The sequence below is a fragment of the Hemiscyllium ocellatum genome, chromosome 26, assembly GCF_020745735.1.
Source record: "Hemiscyllium ocellatum isolate sHemOce1 chromosome 26, sHemOce1.pat.X.cur, whole genome shotgun sequence".
Taxonomy (NCBI): Eukaryota; Metazoa; Chordata; class Chondrichthyes; order Orectolobiformes; family Hemiscylliidae; genus Hemiscyllium; species Hemiscyllium ocellatum.
In genome coordinates this window covers 7,282,334-7,305,556 of record NC_083426.1, presented here as the reverse complement: position 1 = coordinate 7,305,556, position 23,223 = coordinate 7,282,334, and the positions used below count along the sequence as shown (strand labels likewise).

The 23,223-nt window shown below is 44.3% G+C and overlaps 1 protein-coding gene across 1 annotated transcript in view; it reads left to right on the top strand.

Moving 5' to 3' along the window:
- The window catches only part of LOC132828315 (cyclin-dependent kinase 18-like), a 126,030-nt gene that overhangs the window by 59,872 nt on the left and 42,935 nt on the right, over positions 1-23,223 (top strand). Inside the window, exons 5-6 of the mRNA XM_060845307.1 lie at positions 3,855-3,911; positions 6,124-6,238. Coding sequence (XP_060701290.1) covers positions 3,855-3,911; positions 6,124-6,238 — 172 coding nt within the window. The remainder of the gene's footprint in view (positions 1-3,854; positions 3,912-6,123; positions 6,239-23,223) is intronic.

Sequence of the window (23,223 nt, the reverse complement as noted above, 5' to 3'; positions counted from 1 at the left end):
CTCACCTCACAATCTCCTGTCACACCCATTTCACAGCAGTGGTACACATTGCCATCATGTGGTGACTTTAACACATTACATAATTCATTGAATCACCTTCAATGAAAGAGAATGGCAGTGGGAGGAGATAATGTCCAGTTCTGGTCCATGCATTGATTTAAGATTGCATGTCACTCAAGAGAAATATGATTGCATTCGCTGTCTCAAGGAAAGTCTGAGGACAATATTTCTTCTTTGCACTGCCTTGGACCAAGGACAAAGTTATTTCCCTCCCCACCCCTTTCCACCTTCTGCAAAGACCGTTCCCTCCATGACTACCTGGTCAGGTCCATGCCCCCCTACAATCACCCTCCCATCCTGGCACTTTCCCCTGCCACCGCAGGAACTGTAAAACCTGTGCCCACACCTCCTCCCTCACCTCTATCCAAGGCCCTAAAGGAGCCTTCCAGATCCATCAAAGTTTTACCTGCACATCCACTAATATCATTTATTGTATCCGTTGCTCCCGATGCGGTCTCCTCTACATTGGGGAGACTGGGCGCCTCCTAGCAGAGCGCTTTAGGGAACATCTCCGGGACACCCGCACCAATCAACCACATCGCCTTGTGGCCCAACATTTCAACTTCCCCTCCCACTCTGCCGAGGACATGGAGGTCCTGGGCCTCCTTCACTGCCGCTCCCTCACCACCAGACGCCTGGAGGAAGAACGCCTCATCTTCCGCCTCGGAACACTTCAACCCCAGGGCATCAATGTGGACTTCAACAGTTTCCTCATTTCCCCTTCCCCCACCTCACTCTAGTTCCAAACTTCCAGCTCAGCACTGTCCCCATGACTTGTCTGGACTTGTCCGACCTGCCTAGCTCCTTTTCCACCTATCCACTCCACCCTCTCCTCCCTGATTTATCACCTTCATCCCCTCTCCCACTCACCTATTGTACTCAATGCTACTTTCTCCCCACCCTCCTCTAGCTTATCTCTCCACACTTCAGGCTCACTGCCTTTATTCCTGATGAAGGGCTTTTGCCCGAAACGTCGATTTTGCTGCTCGTTGGATGCTGCCTGAACTGCTGTGCTCTTCCAGCACCACTGATCCAGAATCTGGTTTGCAGCATCTGCAGTCATTGTTTTTACCTCTTAAAAATCACACAACACCAGGTTATAATCCAACGGGTTTATTTGGAAGCACTAGCTTTCGGAGCGCTGCTCCTTCGTCAGGTACTTATTCAAGGAGGATGCTTGCCAGGGATTCACATTTAAAATAAAGAAAAGATAAGAGAGAGAGAGAAAGAAAGAAAAGCAAGAGAATGAGAGAGAAACTTTAAGAGTAAAGGGTGAAATCAGTTAAAGATAAAGGAGGTGAAAACATGAAGGTAAAAGGCCAAAGGGTGAACAGTTTTTAAAAATGTCCAAACTCCACATTCCACAGAAGTCATTAGTTAGACTGTTGGTCAATTTGATGAGAGGGTTGCTCATCTTCTTGAGCTTTCTTCTCACATCTTCAGTGTGATCAATGCCAGCCGCACCTGAGATAAACAGCACTGACTGGGATGGTCCAGTCAGTCTCCTCCCCAGCTGCTGTGATCAAAGCACATTCTCCTTCTCAGGAAGGTGATGGTCCTGTGGCACTATCACTAGGCTGTCGATCCAGGGATCCTGGTAACACTCCAGGTTTAAATCCTACCACGACGGATAGTGGAATTTGACTCCAATAAAAATTTGGTATAAATGATGATCATGAAATCATTTGTCAGTGGTTGGGGGGAAACCCTGTTTGGTTCACTAATGCCCTTTAGGGAAGGAAACTGTCATCCTGACCTGGTCTGGCCGCCATGTGACTCCAGCCTCACAGCAATACAGGTGACTCTTAACGGCCCATTTCCCCTTATGGATGGATAATAAATGTTGGCCCAGTCAGTGCTACCCACACCCACAAAGGAATTTTTTTTAAAAAAAAGTATCTTCTGAAGTATACTTTTTCCTTGCAGCTCATGATGATCACAGGATGGGGAACAGGAATAGTTCAAAGATACCCATGGTGATATAAATGGGTAGAAACCCTTTTATTGACATTTGTTGGACATTTTATGCACTGATTTGCCTCAGACCAGCGAAGAGCGTACAGCAGGAGACAGAGGCTGAGGGTAGAGGGTTGTTTTTTGAATAGGAGGCCCGTGACCAGCAGTGTCCCACAAGAATCGGTGCTGGGTCCACTTTTGTTTGTCTTTTATATAAATGATTCAGATGAGAATATAGGAGGCATGGTTAGTGAGTTTGCAGATGACACCAAACTTGGTGGTATAGTGGACAGTGAAGAGGTGATCTAAGATTACAAAGAGATCCTGATCAATTGGGTCAATGAGCTGAGGAGTGGCAGATGGAGTTTAATTTGGATAAATGTGAGGTGTTGCATTTTGGTAAAACAAACGATCACAGGACCTATACAATTAATGGCAGAGCTCTGGGTAGTGTTGTAGAACAGAAAGACTCAGGGGTTCAGTATATAATTCTTTGAAGTTTGCATCACAGGTAGACAGGATGGTTAAGAAGGTGTTTAGTATGCTTGACTTCATTGCTCAGGCCATTGAGTTGGGATGTCATGTTGAGGTTGTACAGGATGTTGGTGAGACCTCTTCTTGAGTCCTGGGTGCAGTTTTGTTCCCCCCCCCCACCATTACAGGAAGGAGATTATTAAACTGGAGAGTGTTCAGAAAATATTTACCAGGATATTGTCGGGAATGGGGAGTTGGACATATAAAAATAGACTGGAAACGCTGGGGACTTTTTTTACTGGAGTGTTGGAGGTTGAGGGGTGACCTTATTGAAGTTTATAAAATCATGAGGAGCATAGATAAGGTGAATAGCAAGGATCTTTTCCCATAGGGTAGGGGAGCTCAAAACTAGGGGGAGTATTTTTCAAGTGAGTGGGCAAAGATTGAAAAAGGACTTGAGAGGCAACGGTTTTACACAGAGTGTTTCATGTGTGGAATGAACTACCAGAGGAAGTGGTGGATGTGAGGACAGTTACAATGTTTAAAGGGCATTTGGAAAAGTTCATGAATAGGAAATGTTTGGAGGGATATGGGCCAAGTGCGGGTAAGTGGGATTAGTTTAGTTTGGTAACATAGTTGGTATGAACTTACTGGACCGAGAGGTCTGTTTTTGTGCTTGATGACAGAATGAGCAGTCACTGGTTTCCACGTGTGTATTAAAGCTTTAAACATCTCTGCAATCACAAAATATCTGCCCCAAATAATTACCCTCTCTCAGCCAATAGGCTCTTCCGTGCTGTCTGGTTACATTACTTCTGAGTCATCACCCAAGCTCAATTAATCAAGCACAGTAATTGTAGATCAGTTATCAGGCTAACACAATCAAATACAGGACAATTAAACAATTGAACACTGCACCAGCATCACCAATACAAACTCTAATTTCTGTAATTAGTAACTCTGGAGTACTGGTTGGTGACGGTCTTGGCTCAATGGATCGGTTGTTGAAGACCTACACAACACTCTGCAGCACAAAATCCAAGGATGAGATTCCTGACTTAAGTGTCATACTGCTTGAGGCACAGACCTGTAGTTGAGACATTCAAGCCTGCTGTCTCCCATGGTATAAAAGATGTCATTAGTCCAATTCGACGAAGAGCAGGAGGGTGTATCCTCACTGATATTTATCCCTCAAGCAGCAACAATAAAGCAAATTACTTTGCTGCAGGAGCTTATTTTGTTGTTATTAACAGTGACTGTACTTCAACCATTTGACCACAGGAAATCATTGCTAGTGCTCACATTGGATAAATGGTTTTCTTCGGTGAAGCTATTTGAATTGACTTGTGTTTCCTTCTTTGTAGTCAGACATCGGTTTTGGGAAGCTGGAGACTTACGTCAAACTGGACAAATTGGGTGAGGTGAGGTTGAACAGTCACTGAATTGACAATAAATTGTCTGACTCGCTCACTCACTTTTCATTTTCAGGCTGGAAGATTTACCTTCACCTGTAAGAAGTGGATTTTTATCGTGGAGATGGTGTGTAGTTGTAACGTCACTGGGCAAGCAGCCCCGAACCCCAGGTTAATGTTCTGGGGCGTAAGTTTGAATCCTGCTGAGGCAGATGGTGAAATTTAAATTCAATTCAATTTTTTTAAAAAACTAATCTGGGGTGACCATTGTCTTAAAAAACCATCATCTTCACTAATTTCCTTTAGAGAAGGGAATCTGACATCCTTGCCTTTTCTGGCCTACACATGACTCCAGACCAGTAGACCCACAGTTGAGTCTTAATGCTGACTCTTAATTCAGTTAGGGATGGGCAAAAAGTGCTTGCTCAGTTAGTGATGGCCCACATTCTGTGAACAAATGAAGAAAACATTCTGGCCCTTTTTGCCTTTCTTGAGCTTCAACGATTGATGGGAGTTAAAACTAACAAAGGCTTTTGCAGGGAAAGTAACAGAGGTCTCCACCTCCTGATGCTGCCTGGCCTGCTGTGTTCTTCCAGCCTCCTGCTTGTCCAACAATAAGCTAATAGAGACAAACTTATTGTTGTCCCAGCACCGTAGATATTGTAACTGTCATCCAAATGGAGAGGAGGACGAATCATTCACCCATCGGAAGGTCTTCACTTCCTGCGATGATCTCCAACTAAACAATGTTTGACCATTTGGTCAGAGGTGGTTCCTTGGTATGTGACCCTTATTAAATAGTGGAGGCTAATTCAAAGAAATAACAAGGAGAGGTATGGATTCTCACATGGTCTCAATGAAAGATGAAAAGAAATTGTGGTGATTGGAATAGATTCTTCAAAATTTGTCATCTTGTCTACAAATATTCCACTCTAAACTTGTATCATAATGAATTTTCTGTGACTTTGTTAGACCATGAGACTTATATATTACTAGTTAACACTGTATTGTATAATTTTATCCTATCAATAGCCAGAGAGCAGAGATTTAAGATGCCTGGCCAAAGACCTGAGATAATTTGAGGAAATTTTCTTTTAAAATTATTATGACCTGGACTAAATGCCCTGCCCAAAATATTGATGGAAGTAGATCCAATGGTAATCTTCAAAAATAATTGGACAAATATCTAAAGGTAAAAGGCTTACAGACTATGAGGAAAAAGCAGGGGAATGAGACTAATTGGATAGCACTATCAAACAGCTGACCAGGTCTGATGGACTGAATGGCGTCATTCAGAGTGTAGAATTCCATGGAATGTCAGTAAATGCCTTTGAACTTTCTTATCTTGAGGAATTTCTTGTACGCTTACAAGAACCAAACAAGATATATTTTTCAAAGCTTATTGTCTTGCTGTCATCAGGACAAATTATGAGAATGCCAATTAGAGGGCATGATTTCCCACTGCTCTGTAGTTTTTCACTTTTAATTATTTATCCCCAATACACTTTTGACAATCACTATTGAACCTCTGTCCATCCCCCTTTCAAGGAATACATTCCAGATCTTAAGAAAAAACGGTGTAGAAAATGAATCCCTGTCTTCCCTTTCATAGATCCCTACAGTGTGGAAACAGGCCCTTCAACCCAACCAGTCCACACTGACCCTCTGAAGAGTATCCCACCCAGACCCATTCCCCTACATTTACTCCTAACTAACGCACCTAACCAACATACCATTGAACACCATGAGCAATTTCCCATGCAATCGACCTAAATCGTACACCTTTGGATTGTAGGAGGAAACCCACGCAGAGACGGGAGAATGTGCAAACTCCACACAGACAGTTGCTTGAGGTTGGAATTGACCAGGTCCCTGGCGCTGTGAGGCAGCAGTGCTAACCACTGAGCCACCGTGCCATCCTCTAACTCCTTCTCACTCCTTCATCAATTACTTCAATCGGTATCCTCTGGTTACTAGCCCTCCTGCTGGTGGGAACAGACTGTCCTTATCTAATCCACAAAATCCCTTCATAATTTCTAATACCTCCTCTAAATCTCCTTGTAACCTTTTTTTGGCTCGAAGGAAACCAATTCTGACGTTTCCAGTTTCTTCTTGTAACTGAAATCTCTCCTCTGGTACCGTTTAAGTAAACGTCTCTTGCTCGAGGCAGTTTGAGTGCATTTTCTCCAGTTTCCTCAGCAGGTCTACCTTATTCTTCCAGGGAACTTATGCCACAGTGTTTAAGGGTAGAAGCAAATTAACCGAAAACCTGGTGGCACTGAAGGAGATCCGACTGGAACATGAAGAGGGAGCTCCGTGCACTGCAATCCGAGAAGGTACAGTCCAGTCTGTGAATGCTACTCCTCATCTTAGTAATGCTAGCTTTGGTGGGAGGCTGTGTGCAAAGGTGAATTTTAATTGTGTGACATACCTGTGTCTCACCGGATAACACTCCAGTCTGTGAGCCACAGTTTCAAATCCCAGCATGAGTGCATATTTTTAAAAAAAAAGTTGACCCTCTCAGTGCTTCGCTGAGGGAGTGCTGCACTGTCCGATATGCTGCCTTTCAGGTAAGATGCTAACCTGACACCTTGAATTAAGTGAACCTGTCGTGTTACTTTGTTGAGTTCTCCCTGCTGTTTCAGCCATTTTTCATTCCTGAATCAACATTGTTAAATCCAACAGCAAACCTGTCAGCACTAACATCCAGAAGGACAAGGGCAGCAGATTTACAGGAACATTACTCCCTTCAAGTTCCGTTCCAAGCCACTCACCATCCTGTCTTGGAAATATATCTTCGTTCCTTCAGTTGTGTCCATATCCTGGAACTCACTCCCTAATGGTATTGAGGGGTATTTGCACCAAATGATTGCAGTGGTTCAAGAAGCAGCTTCTCAAGAGATGGGGAATAAATGTTGACCCTGCCAATAAAGCCCACACCCACAGTGAATAATAAACAAATTCTCACATCCCTGTTTGTGGGAGATTGTCTGTGTCCTGCTTGCTGCAAATGTGTTGCTGGTTAAAGCACAGCAGGCCAGGCAGCATCTCAGGAATAGAGAATTCGACGTTTCGAACATAAGCCCTTCATCAGGAATGAGAGAGAGTAGCCAAGCAGGCTAAGATAAAAGGTAGGGAGGAGGGACTTGGGAGAGGGGCGATGGAGGTGGGATAGGTGGAAGGAGGTCAAGGTGAGGGTGATAGGCCGGAGTGGGGTGGGGGCGGAGAGGTCAGGAAGAGGATTGCAGGTTAGGAGGGCGGTGCTGAGTTGAGGGAACCGACTGAGACAAGGTGGGGGGAGGGGAAATGAGGAAACTGGAGAAATCTGAATTCATTCCTTGTGGTTGGAGGGTTCCCAGGCGGAAGATGAGGCGCTCCTCCTCCAGCCGTCGTGTTGTTATGTTCTGCCGGTGGAGGAGTCCAAGGACCTGCATGTCCTCGGTGGAGTGGGAGGGAGAGTTAAAGTGTTGAGCCACGGGGTGGTTGGGTTGGTTGGTCCGGGCGGCCCAGAGGTGTTCTCTCGAGAGACAGGCCGCTTACTTGCGGAACGCTTCAGAGAACACCTCTGGGCCGCCCGGACCAACCAACCCAACCACCCCGTGGCTCAACACTTTAACTCTCCCTCCCACTCCACCGAGGACATGCAGGTCCTTGGACTCCTCCACTGGCAGAACATAACAACACGACGGCTGGAGGAGGAGCGCCTCATCTTCCGCCTGGGAACCCTCCAACCACAAGGAATGAATTCAGATTTCTCCAGTTTCCTCATTTCCCCTCCCCCCACCTTGTCTCAGTCGGTTCCCTCAACTCAGCACCGCCCTCCTAACCTGCAATCTCCTTCCTGACCTCTCCGTCCCCACCCCACTCCGGCCTATCACCCTCAGCTTGACCTCCTTCCACCTATCCCACCTCCATCGCCCCTCCCCCAAGTCCCTCCTCCCTACCATTTATCTTAGCCTGCTTGGCTACTCTCTCTCATTCCTGATGAAGGGCTTATGCTCGAAACATCGAATTCCCTATTCCTGAGATGCTGCCTGGCCTGCTGTGCTTTGACCAGCAACACATTTTCAGCTGTGATCTCCAGCATCTGCAGACCTCATTTTTTACTGTGTCCTGCTTGCCACTGGTTTTGCAGCATCACGACAGTTATTTCAAACACACTTCATAGAACACAGAGCAATACAGTACAGAACAGGCCCTTCGGTCCTCGATGCTGCGCCGACCTGTGAACTAATCTAAGACTATCCCCTACACTATCCCATCATCACCCATGTGTTTATCTAAGGATTGTTTAAATCTCTCTAATGTGGCTGAGTTAACTACATTGGCAGGTAGGGCATTCCACGCCCTTACCACTCTCTGAGTAAAGAACCTGCCTCTGACATCTTTCTTAAATCTATTACCTGTCAATTTGTAGTTGTGCCCCCTTGTACACGCTAATGTCATCATCCTAGGAAAAAGACTTTCACTGTCTACCCTATCTAATCCTCTGATCATCTCGTATGTCTCTATCAAATCCCCTCTTAGCCTTCTTCTTTCCAATGAGAACAGACCCAATTCTCTCAGTCTTTCCTCATAAGACCTTCCCTCCCGACCAGGCAACATCCTGGTAAATCTCCTCTGCACCTTTTCCAATGCTTCCCCATCCTTCCTGTATTAGGGAACTGTACACAATATTCCAAGTGTGGCCGCGCTAGCGTTTGTGTAGTTGCAGCATGACATTACGGCTCCAGAACTCAATCCCTCTACAATTAAAACCTAACACACCGTATGCCTTCTTAACAGCACTATCAATCTGGGTGACAACCTTCAGGAATCTATGTACATGGACTCCAAGATTCCTCTGCACATCCACACTACCAAGAATCTTTCCATTGCCTTCATTCTGCCTTCCTGTTACTCTTCCCAAAGTGCATTACCTCACATTTATGTGCATTGAACTCCATTTGTCACCTCTCAGCCCAATTTGCCACCTCTCAGCCCAATATCCAAGTCCCCCTGCAACCTTCAACATTCTTCCACACTGTCCACTACTCCACCGACTTTAGTGTCATCTGCAAACTTACTAACCCATCCACCTATGCCTGCGTCTAAGTCATTTATAAAAATGACAAACAGCAGTGGTTCCAAAACAGATCCTTGTGGCACACCACCAGTAACTGGACTCCAGACTGAATATTTTCCATCAATCACCACTTGTTGCCTTCTTACAGAAAGCCAGTTTCTAATCCAAACTTCATTGTCTGTAAAGTGTTTTGGGAGATCCTCAGAGGGTAAAAATGACTGCAGATGTTGGTAATCAGATTCTGGATTAGAGTGGTGCTGGAAAAGCACAGCAGTTCAGGCAGCATCATAGGAGCAGGGAAATCGACGTTTCAGGCAAAAGCCCTTCATCAGGAAAGATCGAAACGTCGATTTTTCTGCTCCTTGGATGCTGCCTGAACTGCTGTGCTTTTCCAGCACCACTCTAATCCCGAGATCCTCAGAGCCTGAACAGTGCTATATAGATGGAAATCCTACATTTTTAGTTTGATCACTCAGGCTGGGGTACAGCTCTGCAAGACACAGAAATGGGCTTCACTGGCAGGGTCATTATTTTGTATGGAAGTGGAAATGGAATTTAGAATAATTTTTCTTCATCAGCCAGTAAGTGGCAGTGTTTCCCCACACAAATCAATAGTTAACTCGCACCAGCAGTAACCTGGATTTATATCCAAGTATCATTCACTCAAATAGACATCCTAGGACCTTCTCATGTGGGTTCAGGAACACAAAGGTCGAAAAGGGAACCAAAGATAAAGAATTGGAGAGTTGTTTAACAATTATTCTTTCAGCATTAATTGCCCAGGGGGCTGTGGGCCTGGATTCACTTGTAGGCCAGACCAGGTAAGGATGGCAATTTCCTTCCCTAAAAGGGATTAGTGAACCAGATGTGTTCTCAAACAACCAGAAACAGCTTCACAACAGTCACTAGGCTCTTAATTCCAGATTTTGTTATTGAATTCAAATTCCACCATCGGCCATGGTACGATTCAAACCTGGGTCCCCAGGACATTACCAGGGTCTCTGGATTAACAGTCCAGCCATAGTACCATCAGATCACCACCTCCCCCAATTTCACCAGAGTCGAATGAAGTTTTGTCAGAGCTAATTTTATGGAGTGTCTTAAGGAAAGAGGTGGAAGGGTTTTGGGAAGATATTCCAGGACATGCGTAGGTAAAGGTACGGATAACAAAAGCAGGACGTGTTGAAGAGCCTGGTGTTAGAGGTGCAGAATGAAGATAAAGACAAGGACATGACAGGATTTAATCATAAGAATGAGAACCTTAAATTAGAGTTGGTTGGTCAATGCGAGAGAGGGAGGGCCAGGTTGACCCGGGGGCACTGCAAGAACAGCGATATATTTCCGAGTTGGGATGGTGAGTGACTTGGAGGAATAGTTGCAGAGTTCCTTCAGTGTAATGGGGTCAAAATATTGGAACTCCCTTCCTAATGACATTGTGGGTCTATCTCCAGCACAAGGGCTGCAATGGTTCAAGAAACATTGAAACACAAAATATAGGAGCAGTCGTGGGCCAGACAGCCCTTCGAGCCTGCTCTGCCATTCAATGGATCATGGCTGATCACCCAACTCAGTCTCCTGCTTTCTCCCGAGACCCGTTGATCCCCTTGACTATATCATTTATTGTATCCGTTACTCCCGATGCGGTCTCCTCTACACTGGGGAGACTGGGTGCCTCCTAGTAGAGCGCTTTAGGGAGCATCTCCGGGACGCCCGCACCAATCAACCACACCACCCCGTGGCCCAACATTTCAACTCCCCCTCCCACTCTGCCGAGGACATGGAGGTCCCTCCCTCACCACCAGACGCCTGGAGGAAGAACGCCTCATCTTCTGCCTCGGAACACTTCAACCCCAGGGCATCAATGTGGACTTCAACAGCTTCCTCATTTCCCCTTCCCCCACCTCATCCTAATTTAAAACTTCCAGTTCAGCACTGTCCCCATGACTTGTCCGGACTTGTCCGACCTGCCTAGCTCCTTTTCCACCTATCCACTCCACGCTCTCCTTCCTGACCTATCACCTTCATCCCCTCCCCCACTCACCCATTGTACTCTAAGCTACTTTCTCCCCACCCCCTCTAGCTTATCTCTCCATGCTTCCAGCTCACTGTCTTTATTCCTGATGAAGGGCTTTTGCCTGAAATGTCGATTTCGCTGCTCGTTGGATGCAGCCTGAACTGCTGTGCTCTTCCAGCACCACTTATCCAGAACCTGGTTCCCAGTATCTGCAGTCATTGTTTTTACCTCCTTGAAAACAATCAATGTTTTGCCCTCAACGGATTCCTATGGCAGAGAATTCCACAGGCTCCCCACTCCCTGGGTGAAATAAACTTCTCCTGATCTCAGTCCTAAATGGCATCCTTAAATGGTGACCCTTGGTTCTGGTCTTCCTGGTCATCAGGAATATCCTTACCTCATCGATCCTGCCTAAGCCTGTTAGAATTTTATAACTTTCTGTGAGAGATTCTGCAAAACCATTCTCGTAAACTCCAGTCGATACATCCTAACTGATTCAATCTCTCCCGTACTTCAGTTCTGCCATCCCAGGAATCGATTTGATGAACTTTCTATACTCCCTCAACAGCCAGAGCATTGTACCTCAAGTAAGGAGACCAAAACTGTGCACAAGGAGGCAGCTCCAGGGAAAGTAGGGACTGGCTGAGCCAGCAATGCCCACAATTCATGAATTAATGAAATAAATGCTGTCCTGGTGGGCTTCCCATTCTCCCTGTTGTGTTAATTTCAGTTTAAAATTCAGTGATCCTTATCGTAAACCACAACAGCTCCACTCTGATATGTACAGTGTTCACCTGTTAAGAACTGAAAGGTAAATGGAAGTAAGAACATTGTAGGAATTGTGGTGAAATGCCTCATACTCTATTCCTTTTGATATTCTTTGGCGGAATGTTCAATAGAATCTGGAATAAATGCAGCTCATCATTCCCACGCAGAATCACAGAGCTGCTACTGTTCAGATGCCTACTGTGTCGACATGGCTGTCTGGACACGTTGATTTGTTGCTTCAATTTAAATCTATTTAAATGATCATCCAACATCCTCTTGAGTGCCTCATCTGAACCGGCCTCCACCCAATGCCCAGGCAGGCTGCTCCAGACCCTCGATATGCACTGTGGAATGAGTTATTCAGACATAATAGTGGTGACTAGGACAGTTAATTGAGAATCTAATTGAACATCGGACACCCTTGTTACTTCAGAAGTGATCCAACTTGTCAATTAGCTGGAAAATCTGAGAGTATCGAATAGGGTCGAGCCAGAGTAAATATATAGAAAGATTTAATTTGTAGTTTGTGGAAAATGGAGACTGTGCAGACCTTTCCAAAGTAAAAACAGCTCATGTTTATAGATTGTAACATGTGTTACTTAACACTGTTGGTGGGGACTGGTGCTTGGGTATGTATGTATATGTGTATATGAGGAACAGCATGATCTGCATGTATATGAGAGCTTGTGTGTGAGAGAGAGAGTGAGCGAGGATTTAGATGTTTGTGTGATAGCCTGTGTGCTATTTCAATTCACTTAAAGTACACTCATAAAGTTAAAATAGGGTCCTACAAACAGTTTGTGCCTGTTTGTGAGAGAATTTGCAAAATTGAGTTAGGACGAGCTGAAAGGGGAGAAATGTAACATTCAGACATGCATCTAAGACATGTTTGATATAAATATTTTCTGCTACCTGTCCATGTGAGTACTGTCAAAACAGTGCAGATGTGTGAGAGCAGGAAATACGCATCATGTCCTGACAGAGTGAGTTGAAACTAGATTAATATCGGACTCTTGGGTTAACACAGGCTTATAGTGGTAAGACTTTGCAATAATCAATCACAAAACCTGTTCTAAAAGAAAATAATTTTCTTATTCAAAGCCACTTAGTCTACAGAGGGGTGACTCTCCAGAGAGTGCAGCATTGTTACATCAATCCAAAAGTGTTTCAGGGATGTGGACTGAGGTGCCAGGAGATGGGATCAGCTGCACAAGGCCCCTGGCTTACCCTGAATCTATTTAACAACAACCACGGCCACCTATGTAGCTTAGAGTCTGGCATTCAATATATGGAGATTTTCATCAGGGGCTTTTCAGTGTTTCTCATTCCTAACTCCAAAGAATGTTAGCTGGTGAAAGCAGGAAAGCTGCTCCATATGGGCGGTCGAGATGGAAGGCATGCAGTGGGTTGGTTGAACAGGTCATTGTGGAGTTGGTTAAGTAGCCAAAGTAAGTGGTAAAGCGGTTGAAGCCAAGACATTGAATGTTTTCAAGAGGGAGTTAGATATAGTTCTTGGTGCTACAAGGATCAAAGGGTATGGGGAGAAAGTAGGAACAGGGGACTGAGTCGGATGATCAGCCATGATCCTATTGAATGGTGGAGCATGCTAGAAGGGCTGAATGGCCTACTCCTGCTCCTATATTCTATATTTCTATAAGCTGCAGTATGGGTGATCCCATCATCAAATGTCCCCATACATGAATGTCAATGATTGTGTAGTGGCATTGTTATGTAACCAATGATCCAGAGGAACTCAGTGCAAATCCCACCATTGGCAACTTTAGGAATGAGAATTCAGTTTTTAAACCAAAAGTTTCAAAAAATAGTCTTGAAGTAACACAACACGTATCCGTGAAAGTGACCATGAAGATTCTCATTAAAACATCCACTGTTTCCAGAAAGAAATTCTAACATCCCGAGGGAATGTAGCCCATTGTAGTTGACTCTCTACCTCCCTGTGAAGGACCATGTGCAGAGCTAGGCGTGGGCAATAGACATTGGCCTTACCCCTATGCTGAGAATGAATCCATTTGCATGTGGAATGGGAATGTTTAAAATAAAAATGTTCTTGGGATGTAGGCACAGCTGGCAAGGCCTGAAATTACTGCCAATTTTTAATTGCTGTTGAGAAGGTGGTGATGAGTCACCTTGTTTTATCAGAGGGCACTTAATACTTACCCTCATTGATGTAGGTCTGGACTCACATGTTAGCAAGACCATGTAACAACATCGGGTTTCCTTTATACAACACTTAAGGAGTTTTGTGGTCATCAGAACTGAGATTAACTTTCCTTTTTAATAAGATCTTAAGAAATAGGAGGAGGAATAGGCCTTTGAACCCATCCAGCCTGCTCCGCCATTTTCTGTGGTCTGATTGGTCACGTGGTCACTTTCCCACGTGACTCCCTCATCAATCAAAATTCTGTCAAATGCGGCCTTGAACAATTTCAAGGATTCAACCTCCACCAATCTCTTTGGAAGATGTTTCCAACGATTAGCACTCTGTGAGAGAGGACGTTACTCTCATCTCTGTTTTAAATGGGAGCCCCTAATTTTTTGATTCCCTGTCTAACTTCTAGTCTCTACCCCCACCTTGCCCCCCCCAACAAACACACACACACACACACACGTTGGACCAAACTGGTTGGTCTGTGTTGTATGACTTTATGACTCTAAGCTCATTTCACATTCTTCAAAAGTTTATATCGAGTGTGGACCCAATCTTCCCTTATATGACAATCCTTTCATCCTCCGAATCAACCCAGTGAATCTCTGAACTGCTTCTGATGTAAATATCATTTTAGATTTGAATATGAATTCCTCCAGCTGTTATGAAGTCTTGTTCCGAATAAAGTTCAGTAACACTACCACAATTCCATCAGACAGATCTTCCTTTTGAGCTGAAAACAAAATAAAACACAGAAAATCTTAGCGAGTCAGGCAGCATAAGAAGTGAGAGCAAGCTAATGTTTTGAGACTAGATGGCTCTTCATCATTGTTTTCCTGCTCTAAGGGAAAGTTGCACTGCTCTTACAATCCGCTTAGCTCAGATCAAAGACACAGTCAGAGTGTAACTCTAGCACTTTATTTTGACTTAGTAATATGTGTACAATGAGTTAAGGAAACATTTGGCTATTACATTTCTGTACATCTCTTTATCAAATACAATCCACTCAGCTTTTGATTTGGTTCTCGTTAATGGATTATAACTATTAAAGATTTCCTCTGGGTTTACATGGTTACCTAAACACTCAAAGGCTGGCTGGGGGAAATCATGTAGCTGAGGTCAGGTGACATATCACCCAGTGAGATTGGCTGATCATTAACAAGGTCGAGAGGGTGGTGCTGGAAAAGCACAGCAATTCTGGTATCATGTGAGAAGCAGGAGAATCAATGTTTCGGGCATTAGCCTTTCATCAGGAATGAGCCTCATTACTGATGAAGGGCTAATGCCTGAAACATTGATTCATTCCTTATGAAGAGCTTATGCTCGATAGAGTTTTGATTCTCCTGCTCCTCAGATACTGCCTGACCTGCTGTGCTTTTCCAGCATCTGCAGTCCTTCCTTTCTCCTGATCATTAACAGGCAATTGTGTTGAGCTAACAGGAGTGTGCTGGGGACCCTGAGGTTAAAACCGGGTGTCACTTCACTGCCTGAGCTTGCAGATTGCTGTTTACCCCTACATTCCTTGTGGGGGACTGAGAGGCTGTGAGAAAGGCCGGCAATGTGGTGAGTGTGGGGGGAAGCCGAGAGAATATAAGAGTCGGAGGGACTACAAAAGAGTGAAAGAGGTGACAAGTGAGACAGTCTGTGTGAGAGGGAAAAAAGAGGCAAATTGTGCATGTGATTCTCAGTGGGGGTTTGAGACAATGATAACAATGGAACATGTGAGAGAATCACATAAACATGAGGAATAGGAGCAGGAGTAATTCAGTCAGGCCCTCACAGCTGCATTGCCATTCAATCAAATCTAGGTTGATATGTTCTTGCACTTCAACTGCCTGCCCAATCTTCTATGTCCCTCAATTCCTTTCGTCCCCAAAACCTATTGATCTTAGCCTTCAATTTAGTTATGAGAAAGCACCATAGCTCTCCACTTAGAAATGGTGTGACATTACGTCAGCGTTACACAGTTATAAATGACTAACCTTCTATCCTGAGACAATGAGCTAAGGGTTGAGAGTCTGTGTTCTGTAGAAGCAGCCCCAGGCAGATAACAACATCAGTGTGGGGTTAGTTTATCTCGGGCACTTAATGAGAATCTGAAGGGTTTCTGATAGGTGAGCAGAAATGTCGGAGGGCTGGGGTACAGTAAGAGAAGAGTGTGTGAGAAAGCATGTAAGGCTGAATGTGTTCAGGATATAATGCCATTGATGGAGTAATCCTCACCTGCCTGGAAGGGTGCAGCTCCAATGACACTCAAGAAGCTTGTCACCATCCAGGACAAAGCAGTCCGCTTGATCAGCACCACATCCACAAGCATCCACTCTCTCTCTACCACCGATGCTCAGTAGCAGCAGTATGTTCTACCCACAAGGTGCACGGCAGAAATTCACCAAGGCTTCTTTAGACAGCACCTTCCAAACCCACGACCACTTCCATCTAGAAGGACAAGGACAGCAGATACATGGGAACACCACCCTCTGCGAGTTCTTCTCCAAGCCATTCACTGTCTTGAGTTGGAAGTATATTGCCGTTCCTTCACTGTCACTGGTCAACATCCTGGAATTCCCTTGCTAAGGGCGTTGTGGGTCAGTCCACAACAGTGGACTGCAGTGGTTCAAGAAGGCAGCTCACCCCCGCCTTCTCAAGGGGCAACTAGGGACGAGCAATAAATGCTGGCCGCCCACATCCCACAAATGAATACATTTTTTTAGAAATGTGTGAAAGGCAGAAATAAATAGCTTGGACAATGAGGATTTGATGAGAAAGTACGTGTGGTGCCCAGGTACATAGATCCTTGAAAGTTGCCACTCAAGTTGATAGGGTTGTTAAGAAGCCATATTGTGTGTTAGCTTTTATTGATAGAGGGATTGAGGTTCGGAACCATGAGATCGTGATGCAGCTGTACAAAACTCTGATGTGGCCACGTTATGAAGTATTGCATACAGTTCTGGTCACCGCATTATTGGAAAGATGTGGAAACATTGGAAAGGGTTCGGAGGAGATTTACTAGGATGTTGCCTGGTATGGAGGGAAGGTCTTACGAGGAAAGGGTGAGGAACTTGAGGCTGTTTTCATTCAAGAGAAGAAGGTTGAGGGGCGACTTAATTGAGACATATAAGATAATCAGAGGGCTAGTTGGTTGGACAGTGAGAGCCTTTTTCTTCAGGTGATGATAGCCAGTGCAAGGGGGCATAGCTTTAAATTGAGAGGTGATAGATATAGGACAGATGTCAGAAGTACTCTCTTTACTCAGAGAGTAGTGGGGTGTGGAACACATTGCCTGCAATAGTAGTAGACTCACCAACATCAAAGGCATTTAAATGGTCATTGGATAGGCATATGGACAAGAATGGAATAGTGTAGGTTCGATGAGCTTCAGATGGGTTTCACAGGTCAATGCAGCATCGAGGGCCGAAGGGCCTGTACTGCACTGTTATGTTCTATGTTCTGTTTCTCCATCCACAGATGCTGCCAGACCTACAGAGTTTCTCCAGAAATTTCTGATTGTATTTTAGATTTCCAGCACCTGAAGTATTTTCTTTATCAGAATCCATTCATCCTTTCAGTCCCCATCCACCCTCCACCTTATACAATGTCCTTCAATCTTTCATCATTTGTTAAACACAACTTATACCATCATTTTCCACATGGGGAAATGACCACAATTGCGCTATTGGTAACAGCAATGTGAATAATTGTAGTATTAATTAGTTGAAATAAAACACTCCCTACATAGTCTTGCAGTTTGAGTTTCAAACTTTTCAATGAATGCCAATTGGTTGTGATTGGTGTAGACTAATCATTGTCATGTCTATGTCAGTCTTAGGCTTCAAGCTATTGAAAAGTCAATAATATTCCCAAAGTTTATTTTGCTATGGGAGAGTATTTCCTCTGATACTGACTTAGTTTCTTAGAAAAGTAACCGACTGGCTTCTCCTGGCTGGTCATCAGACAGGACTGCATCGATCCAAGTCACTGACCAATCACCGTTTTGCAAGGTCTTGAAAATTCGGGGATGCCAATACTGGTTCATTTGCTAGGATTGCCTTCAGCTTCTCAGAAGCAGCCCAACGTTACACGAACCATACCACTTCTGTTTGTTTCCTTTGCAAATGTGACAAAGGTACAGGTGATGCAAATTATGTATACATTCCTAAATACCTCATGCTATCTCATTTCTTTCTAGGAACAGGTTTTCACTGTTCTTAGCAACACCTATCCTTATCTTAGAATACTGCAGGTAAAATACTCTTGTTTTCATAAATTCACCTTTGGTTAAATTTATCACTGAACCAGCCAGCTACAATTACTTGAACAGATCTTTTACTTGTCTCACATGCTCTGGCCATGTGTTGCTATATCTGACAACTTCATCTAAATAAACGATACAGACTTCAGCTCCGATTTGATTTACAAACCTTTGGGATATAGCTAAGGCATTCTTTCACCCAATGGCATCACTCATTATCGGTATAGCCCACTTGGTGTGACATTGTTCATGTTAATAGCACTTCCCAATATTCCTTCAATAAATCAATCTTAAAAAACAATGAGGCATCACCAACCCTGTCAATACAGGATTCTACCCATGGAATTTTGTACAAATCTGTTTTTGTGAGTGTATTAATCTTTCTGTAGTCAACACAAAATCTAGTTCATTTTTCTGACTTAGGAACTAAACCTTCACTTACATTACCCTACATGCTTGTGAGAGACTTTCACTTTGCCACTTTCGATCCTTATCGAATTAATGCAAAAAATGTTTTGATTTACATTGCCATTAGCCAGTCCTGCTACCTGTCTAGCATTTGCAACCCTTTAGTTCTTAATACAAGTTCTTAATATAGAAGGTGGTAAATCTTTAAATGCCTGTAAAAGAATAATCCCTCTGAGGACTTCATACATGGTTTCAACATCTAATGCCATCAAAATTACTTTGATTAACTCTTCCATATTTAATATAGGTTATTCCAGGCTGTCTCCTTAAATTCCAACACCCTAATGTATTTGCCTCAGGCACTAATTCACAGGTAGCCGATATCGTTCTTATTACAGCGTTATTATCTTTTGAAACCTCCTCAAACAGTAAAACATGGTGACTTCTCCATACCTTACCTGTCAACTTATTCTGCCTAGACAATGTCCAGATTCTCTTAGACCAATTAGTATGGGCTGAGATTAAAAACAGGAAAGGAGAGGAGAGCCTGTTGGGAGTTTTCTATTGGTCTCCGAATAGTTCCAGAGATGTAGAGGATAGGATAGCAAAGATAGGTGTGAGAGTGACAGGGTAGTTGTTATGGAGTCTTTAACTTTCCAAATATTAACTGGGAATACTACAGTTCAAGTACTTTAGGTGGGTCAGTTGTGGTCCAGTGTGTGCAGGAGGGTTTCCTGTTACAGTATGTAAACAGGCCAAGAAGGCACAAGGCCACATTGGATTTGGTACTGGGGAATGAACCCGGCCAGGTGTTAGATTTGGATGTAAGTGATAGTGACCACATGTTTACTTTAGTGATGGAAAGGGATAGGTATATACTGCAGGGCAAGATTTATAGCTGAGGGGATTCAAGATGTGGCCAACCCAATAGGTCTGCTTTGCTGAGCTCTGCACCAGAACCCAGACAAAGTGGGGCACTAAACCTCCCTTACTACTTAATATACTGGAAATAACCATTTCTTGACCCCTAGAACTATCTTGTATCAGTTTGAAATTGTTAGGAAACTGATCAAAGGGGATCATGAGGATTGCGTCAGGCATGCCCACCCCGCAGCAACGGACACACCTGTGGCCGCAGTGTCGGCCTGCACAACCGCCTCCGGGGACTCGCCTGTAAAGCAGAACCTGATCTCGGAGTTTGTGAAACTCCGACAGAAGACCGATTCTTCGATGGAGGAGATTCAGGCCAGGCTTGAATCACTCTCGGTCAGGCTGCAGAGGCATGACCAAGAGATCCTGCGCCTCGGACAGCGTGTCGGGGAGACGGAGCAGCGAGCCACGGCTTCTGAGACCACAGCGGAATCCTCAGCGGGTCGAGTGCAGGCCCTGGAACGGTGAGTGTGGGCCTTAGAGGAGCAGGTCAATGAGGTCGAAAATCGAGGTCGTTGGAGGAACATCTGTTTGGTGGGGCTTCCTGAACTGGAGTAAGAAGGCCAGCTCGTCAGCTTCTTGGAGCAATGGCTCCCGCAGTTTCTGAAGCTGGAAGCTGAGGTAGGCCGGGTGCGGGTTGAGCGGGCCCACCGGGTCACAGTGCACAGGCCCGGATCGGACCAGCACCCCCGCCCAGTCCTAGTGTGGCTCCAGCATTATGGAGACCAATAAATGATGCTGGAAGCTTCTAGAGCACTGGGGAAGTATATAAAGGCTATAGTATATAAAGGATCATGAATTATGCTTTTCCAAGATTTCTCTTGGTCGTAATACACAAGAGGAAGGCTTTTGATGAGGTAAACAGGCGGCCAAGAGACATGAATACCCAATATTCTGTTAGATATCCAATGATACTGTGCTTCAGCCACAGAGATTCACCAGAAAAGGCAAAGGACTTCTTGGATGCTTTCAAATACACTGACTGGCTTGAATATTATGGACAATTATGCTTATTTTGTTTTTTCTCTTTTATTTGCCTTGTTTACCTGGTTGTTTGGGGGTAATCTTGTTTTTTTAATATATGTCAGGGTCATAATTATTTCCCCTATTTTTTCTGTCCTCTCCCTTCTCTCTCTCTCTTCCTGTCATCCTTAGTTTTTCTGTTTTTTTTCTTATTATTTCCTTTTGTTCTTTTTTTCTGGTTTGGGATGAGGGAGCGATGGGAGGAGGCAGGGAGAGGTTTTTGTTTTGTTCTACCAGGAGTGCCTAGGGTTACAGTATGGAGGGGAGGGGTTTGAGTGTCCATCTTTAGCTTTCTTGTTATAAGATCTTTGTATATTTTTCTTACTTTGTGTTTTCTGGAGCGGGGACATGGCCTCAGCTAGAAGGAGTCATGGTGGGGCTAACGGATTGTATGAGTGTCCCCAGTGGGCAAGGGGGAATGTCTCCTTTCATTTATGTCATATGTTGGTATGTTGTAGAAGCACCTGTTCGAAGTTTTGATCTGGTAGTTTTGGAACTTCTAAACTTATACAAACTGTTTATGGTTTTCATCCGGCGCGCTCTGAGTGGGGTTCTTCCTCCCCGGGGGTCTCGGACTGTTTCGGACAATCATGGCTAGCCATTCATTTAAATGATGCACCTGGAATATTAAGGGGAGTCATTCACCAATTAAGAGAAAAAAGATAGTGTTAATCCTTAGAAAAGAGAAGGTTGATGTAGCCCTGTTGCAAAAAACACATTTAACTGATAAGGAGCATTTGAAGTTGCAACAGGGAGGATTCAGCCAATGTTTTTCTCATCCTTTAATTTGAAAAGTAGAGGAGTTGTTTTTCTCATCCGGAAGAACCTTCCATCTCAAATCCCAAATAAAGGATGAGTGCAGACGATTCATAATTCTTAAAGCTTTAATACATGGAGAGGAATATGGATTCTGAATGTATATTGCCCTCCAGCACATCCCCTTAAATTCTTAATGGATGCACTTTCTAGATTGATGGCCTTTAGAGCACATCATGCAATTATAGGGGGGGACTTTACTTGTATTATTGACCCTGAGGTGGATAGGATACCTAGGGGTCTTGCGGATATGTCCCCGCAATCCAGGCAGTTGGTGGACCTGAACAGGGAGTTGGGGGTTCATGAACGTGTGGAGATGTCTTCACCCTGAAGGTATGGATTTTACATTTTTTTCTAATCCACATAAATGCTATACTAGAATTGACATGTTTTTTGAACTTGGTGCTGTCTTGCAGAGTAGGGAACATAGCCGTTTCTGATCATGCAGCAGTGTGTATGGAGGTCAAGGCCGGAGAGGGTGGGACGGGTTCCTGGCACTGGTGCAAGGACCCTTTCCTTCTGAAAGATAGCAAGTTTGTAGAGTATTTTACATGGGAGTTTAAAATCTTTTGGGATATTAATTTAGGTATGGCCAGCAACCCATCGGTGCTGTGGGACACTGCCAAGGCTTATGCATGGGGTTTGATCATTTCTTACCCAGCGACTGGGAAGTAGCAGAGGAGAGAGCAGCAGCGTTTACTCGGGGCTTGCTTGAAGGCAGCTGAGTTAGCATACTTTGACAGACCGTCTGTAACTAATTTGCAGTGGATCACAGCCCTCAGTGCTAATTTGAATGCTGCACTCACCCAGACAGCAAAGACGGAAATCTCTTTTGCAAAACAAAGATTATTTGAGTATGGTGATAAATCGGGTAAATATCTAGCATACTTGAAAGAAAGAAGAATCTATCATGCCCATCAGAGAGAGCGCTGGTACTCTTTCTTGCAATGCTAAAATTATTAATGCAGCATTTTGAAAGTTTTACTTTAGGCTGTACTGGTCAGAGGGCTGTGAGGACAGAATGATGAAGATGGAATCCTTTTTTAAGACCTCAGGTGTAACCTCAGAGCAGGCGTCCTTTCTAAGTGTGTCCCTGACAATTCAGGAAATACATGAGGAGATGAGGCTGCTCCAGAGTGGTAAAACACCTGGCCCAGATGAACTTTAAAGTCAGTTTTATAAGGAGTTTAATGACAAGCTGCCTAGGCCACTCTCGGATTTGTACAATTACTCATTCAGTCAGGACTGCCTCCCATCTTTAAGAGAAGCAAATATTTATCTTATTCTTAAGAAAGGAAAGGCGTCAGAAGATTGCACTTCATACAGGACCATTACATTACTGAACGTGGATTTTAAAATCCTGGTCGAAAATGTTGCCGTTAAGGCTGGAGAGGGTATTGCCTTTTATTGGAAAGGAGGACCAGATGGGTTTTATTAAGGGTCATAGGTCTACCAACAATATTAGAAGAGTATTAAATATGGTCAAAATATGTCAACAAAGATTGATCCCGGGTTTGGTAGTCTCTCTGGATGCAGAGAAAGTATTTGATTGGGTGGAGTGGCTGTACCTTTTTTATGTCATGGAACTATTTGGTCTTTGAGGGGTTTTTGCCAAATGGGTGACAGTGTTGTGTAGTGATCCGAAAGCAACGGTTCTCACTAATGGTATAAGGTCAGATAGTTTTAGCGTTGGCAGAGGGTGCTGTCTCTCGCCATTATTATTTACACTGGTGATCGAGCCACTGGCCAGAGCCATCCTGACGGATCCCAATATAACTGGCCCAGGGGTAGGGTCAGTTAGGCATAAAGCCACCCTCCATGCGGATGACGTCCTTCTCTTTTTAATTGCTCCAATGACATCTGTGCCCCGCTTAATACAAG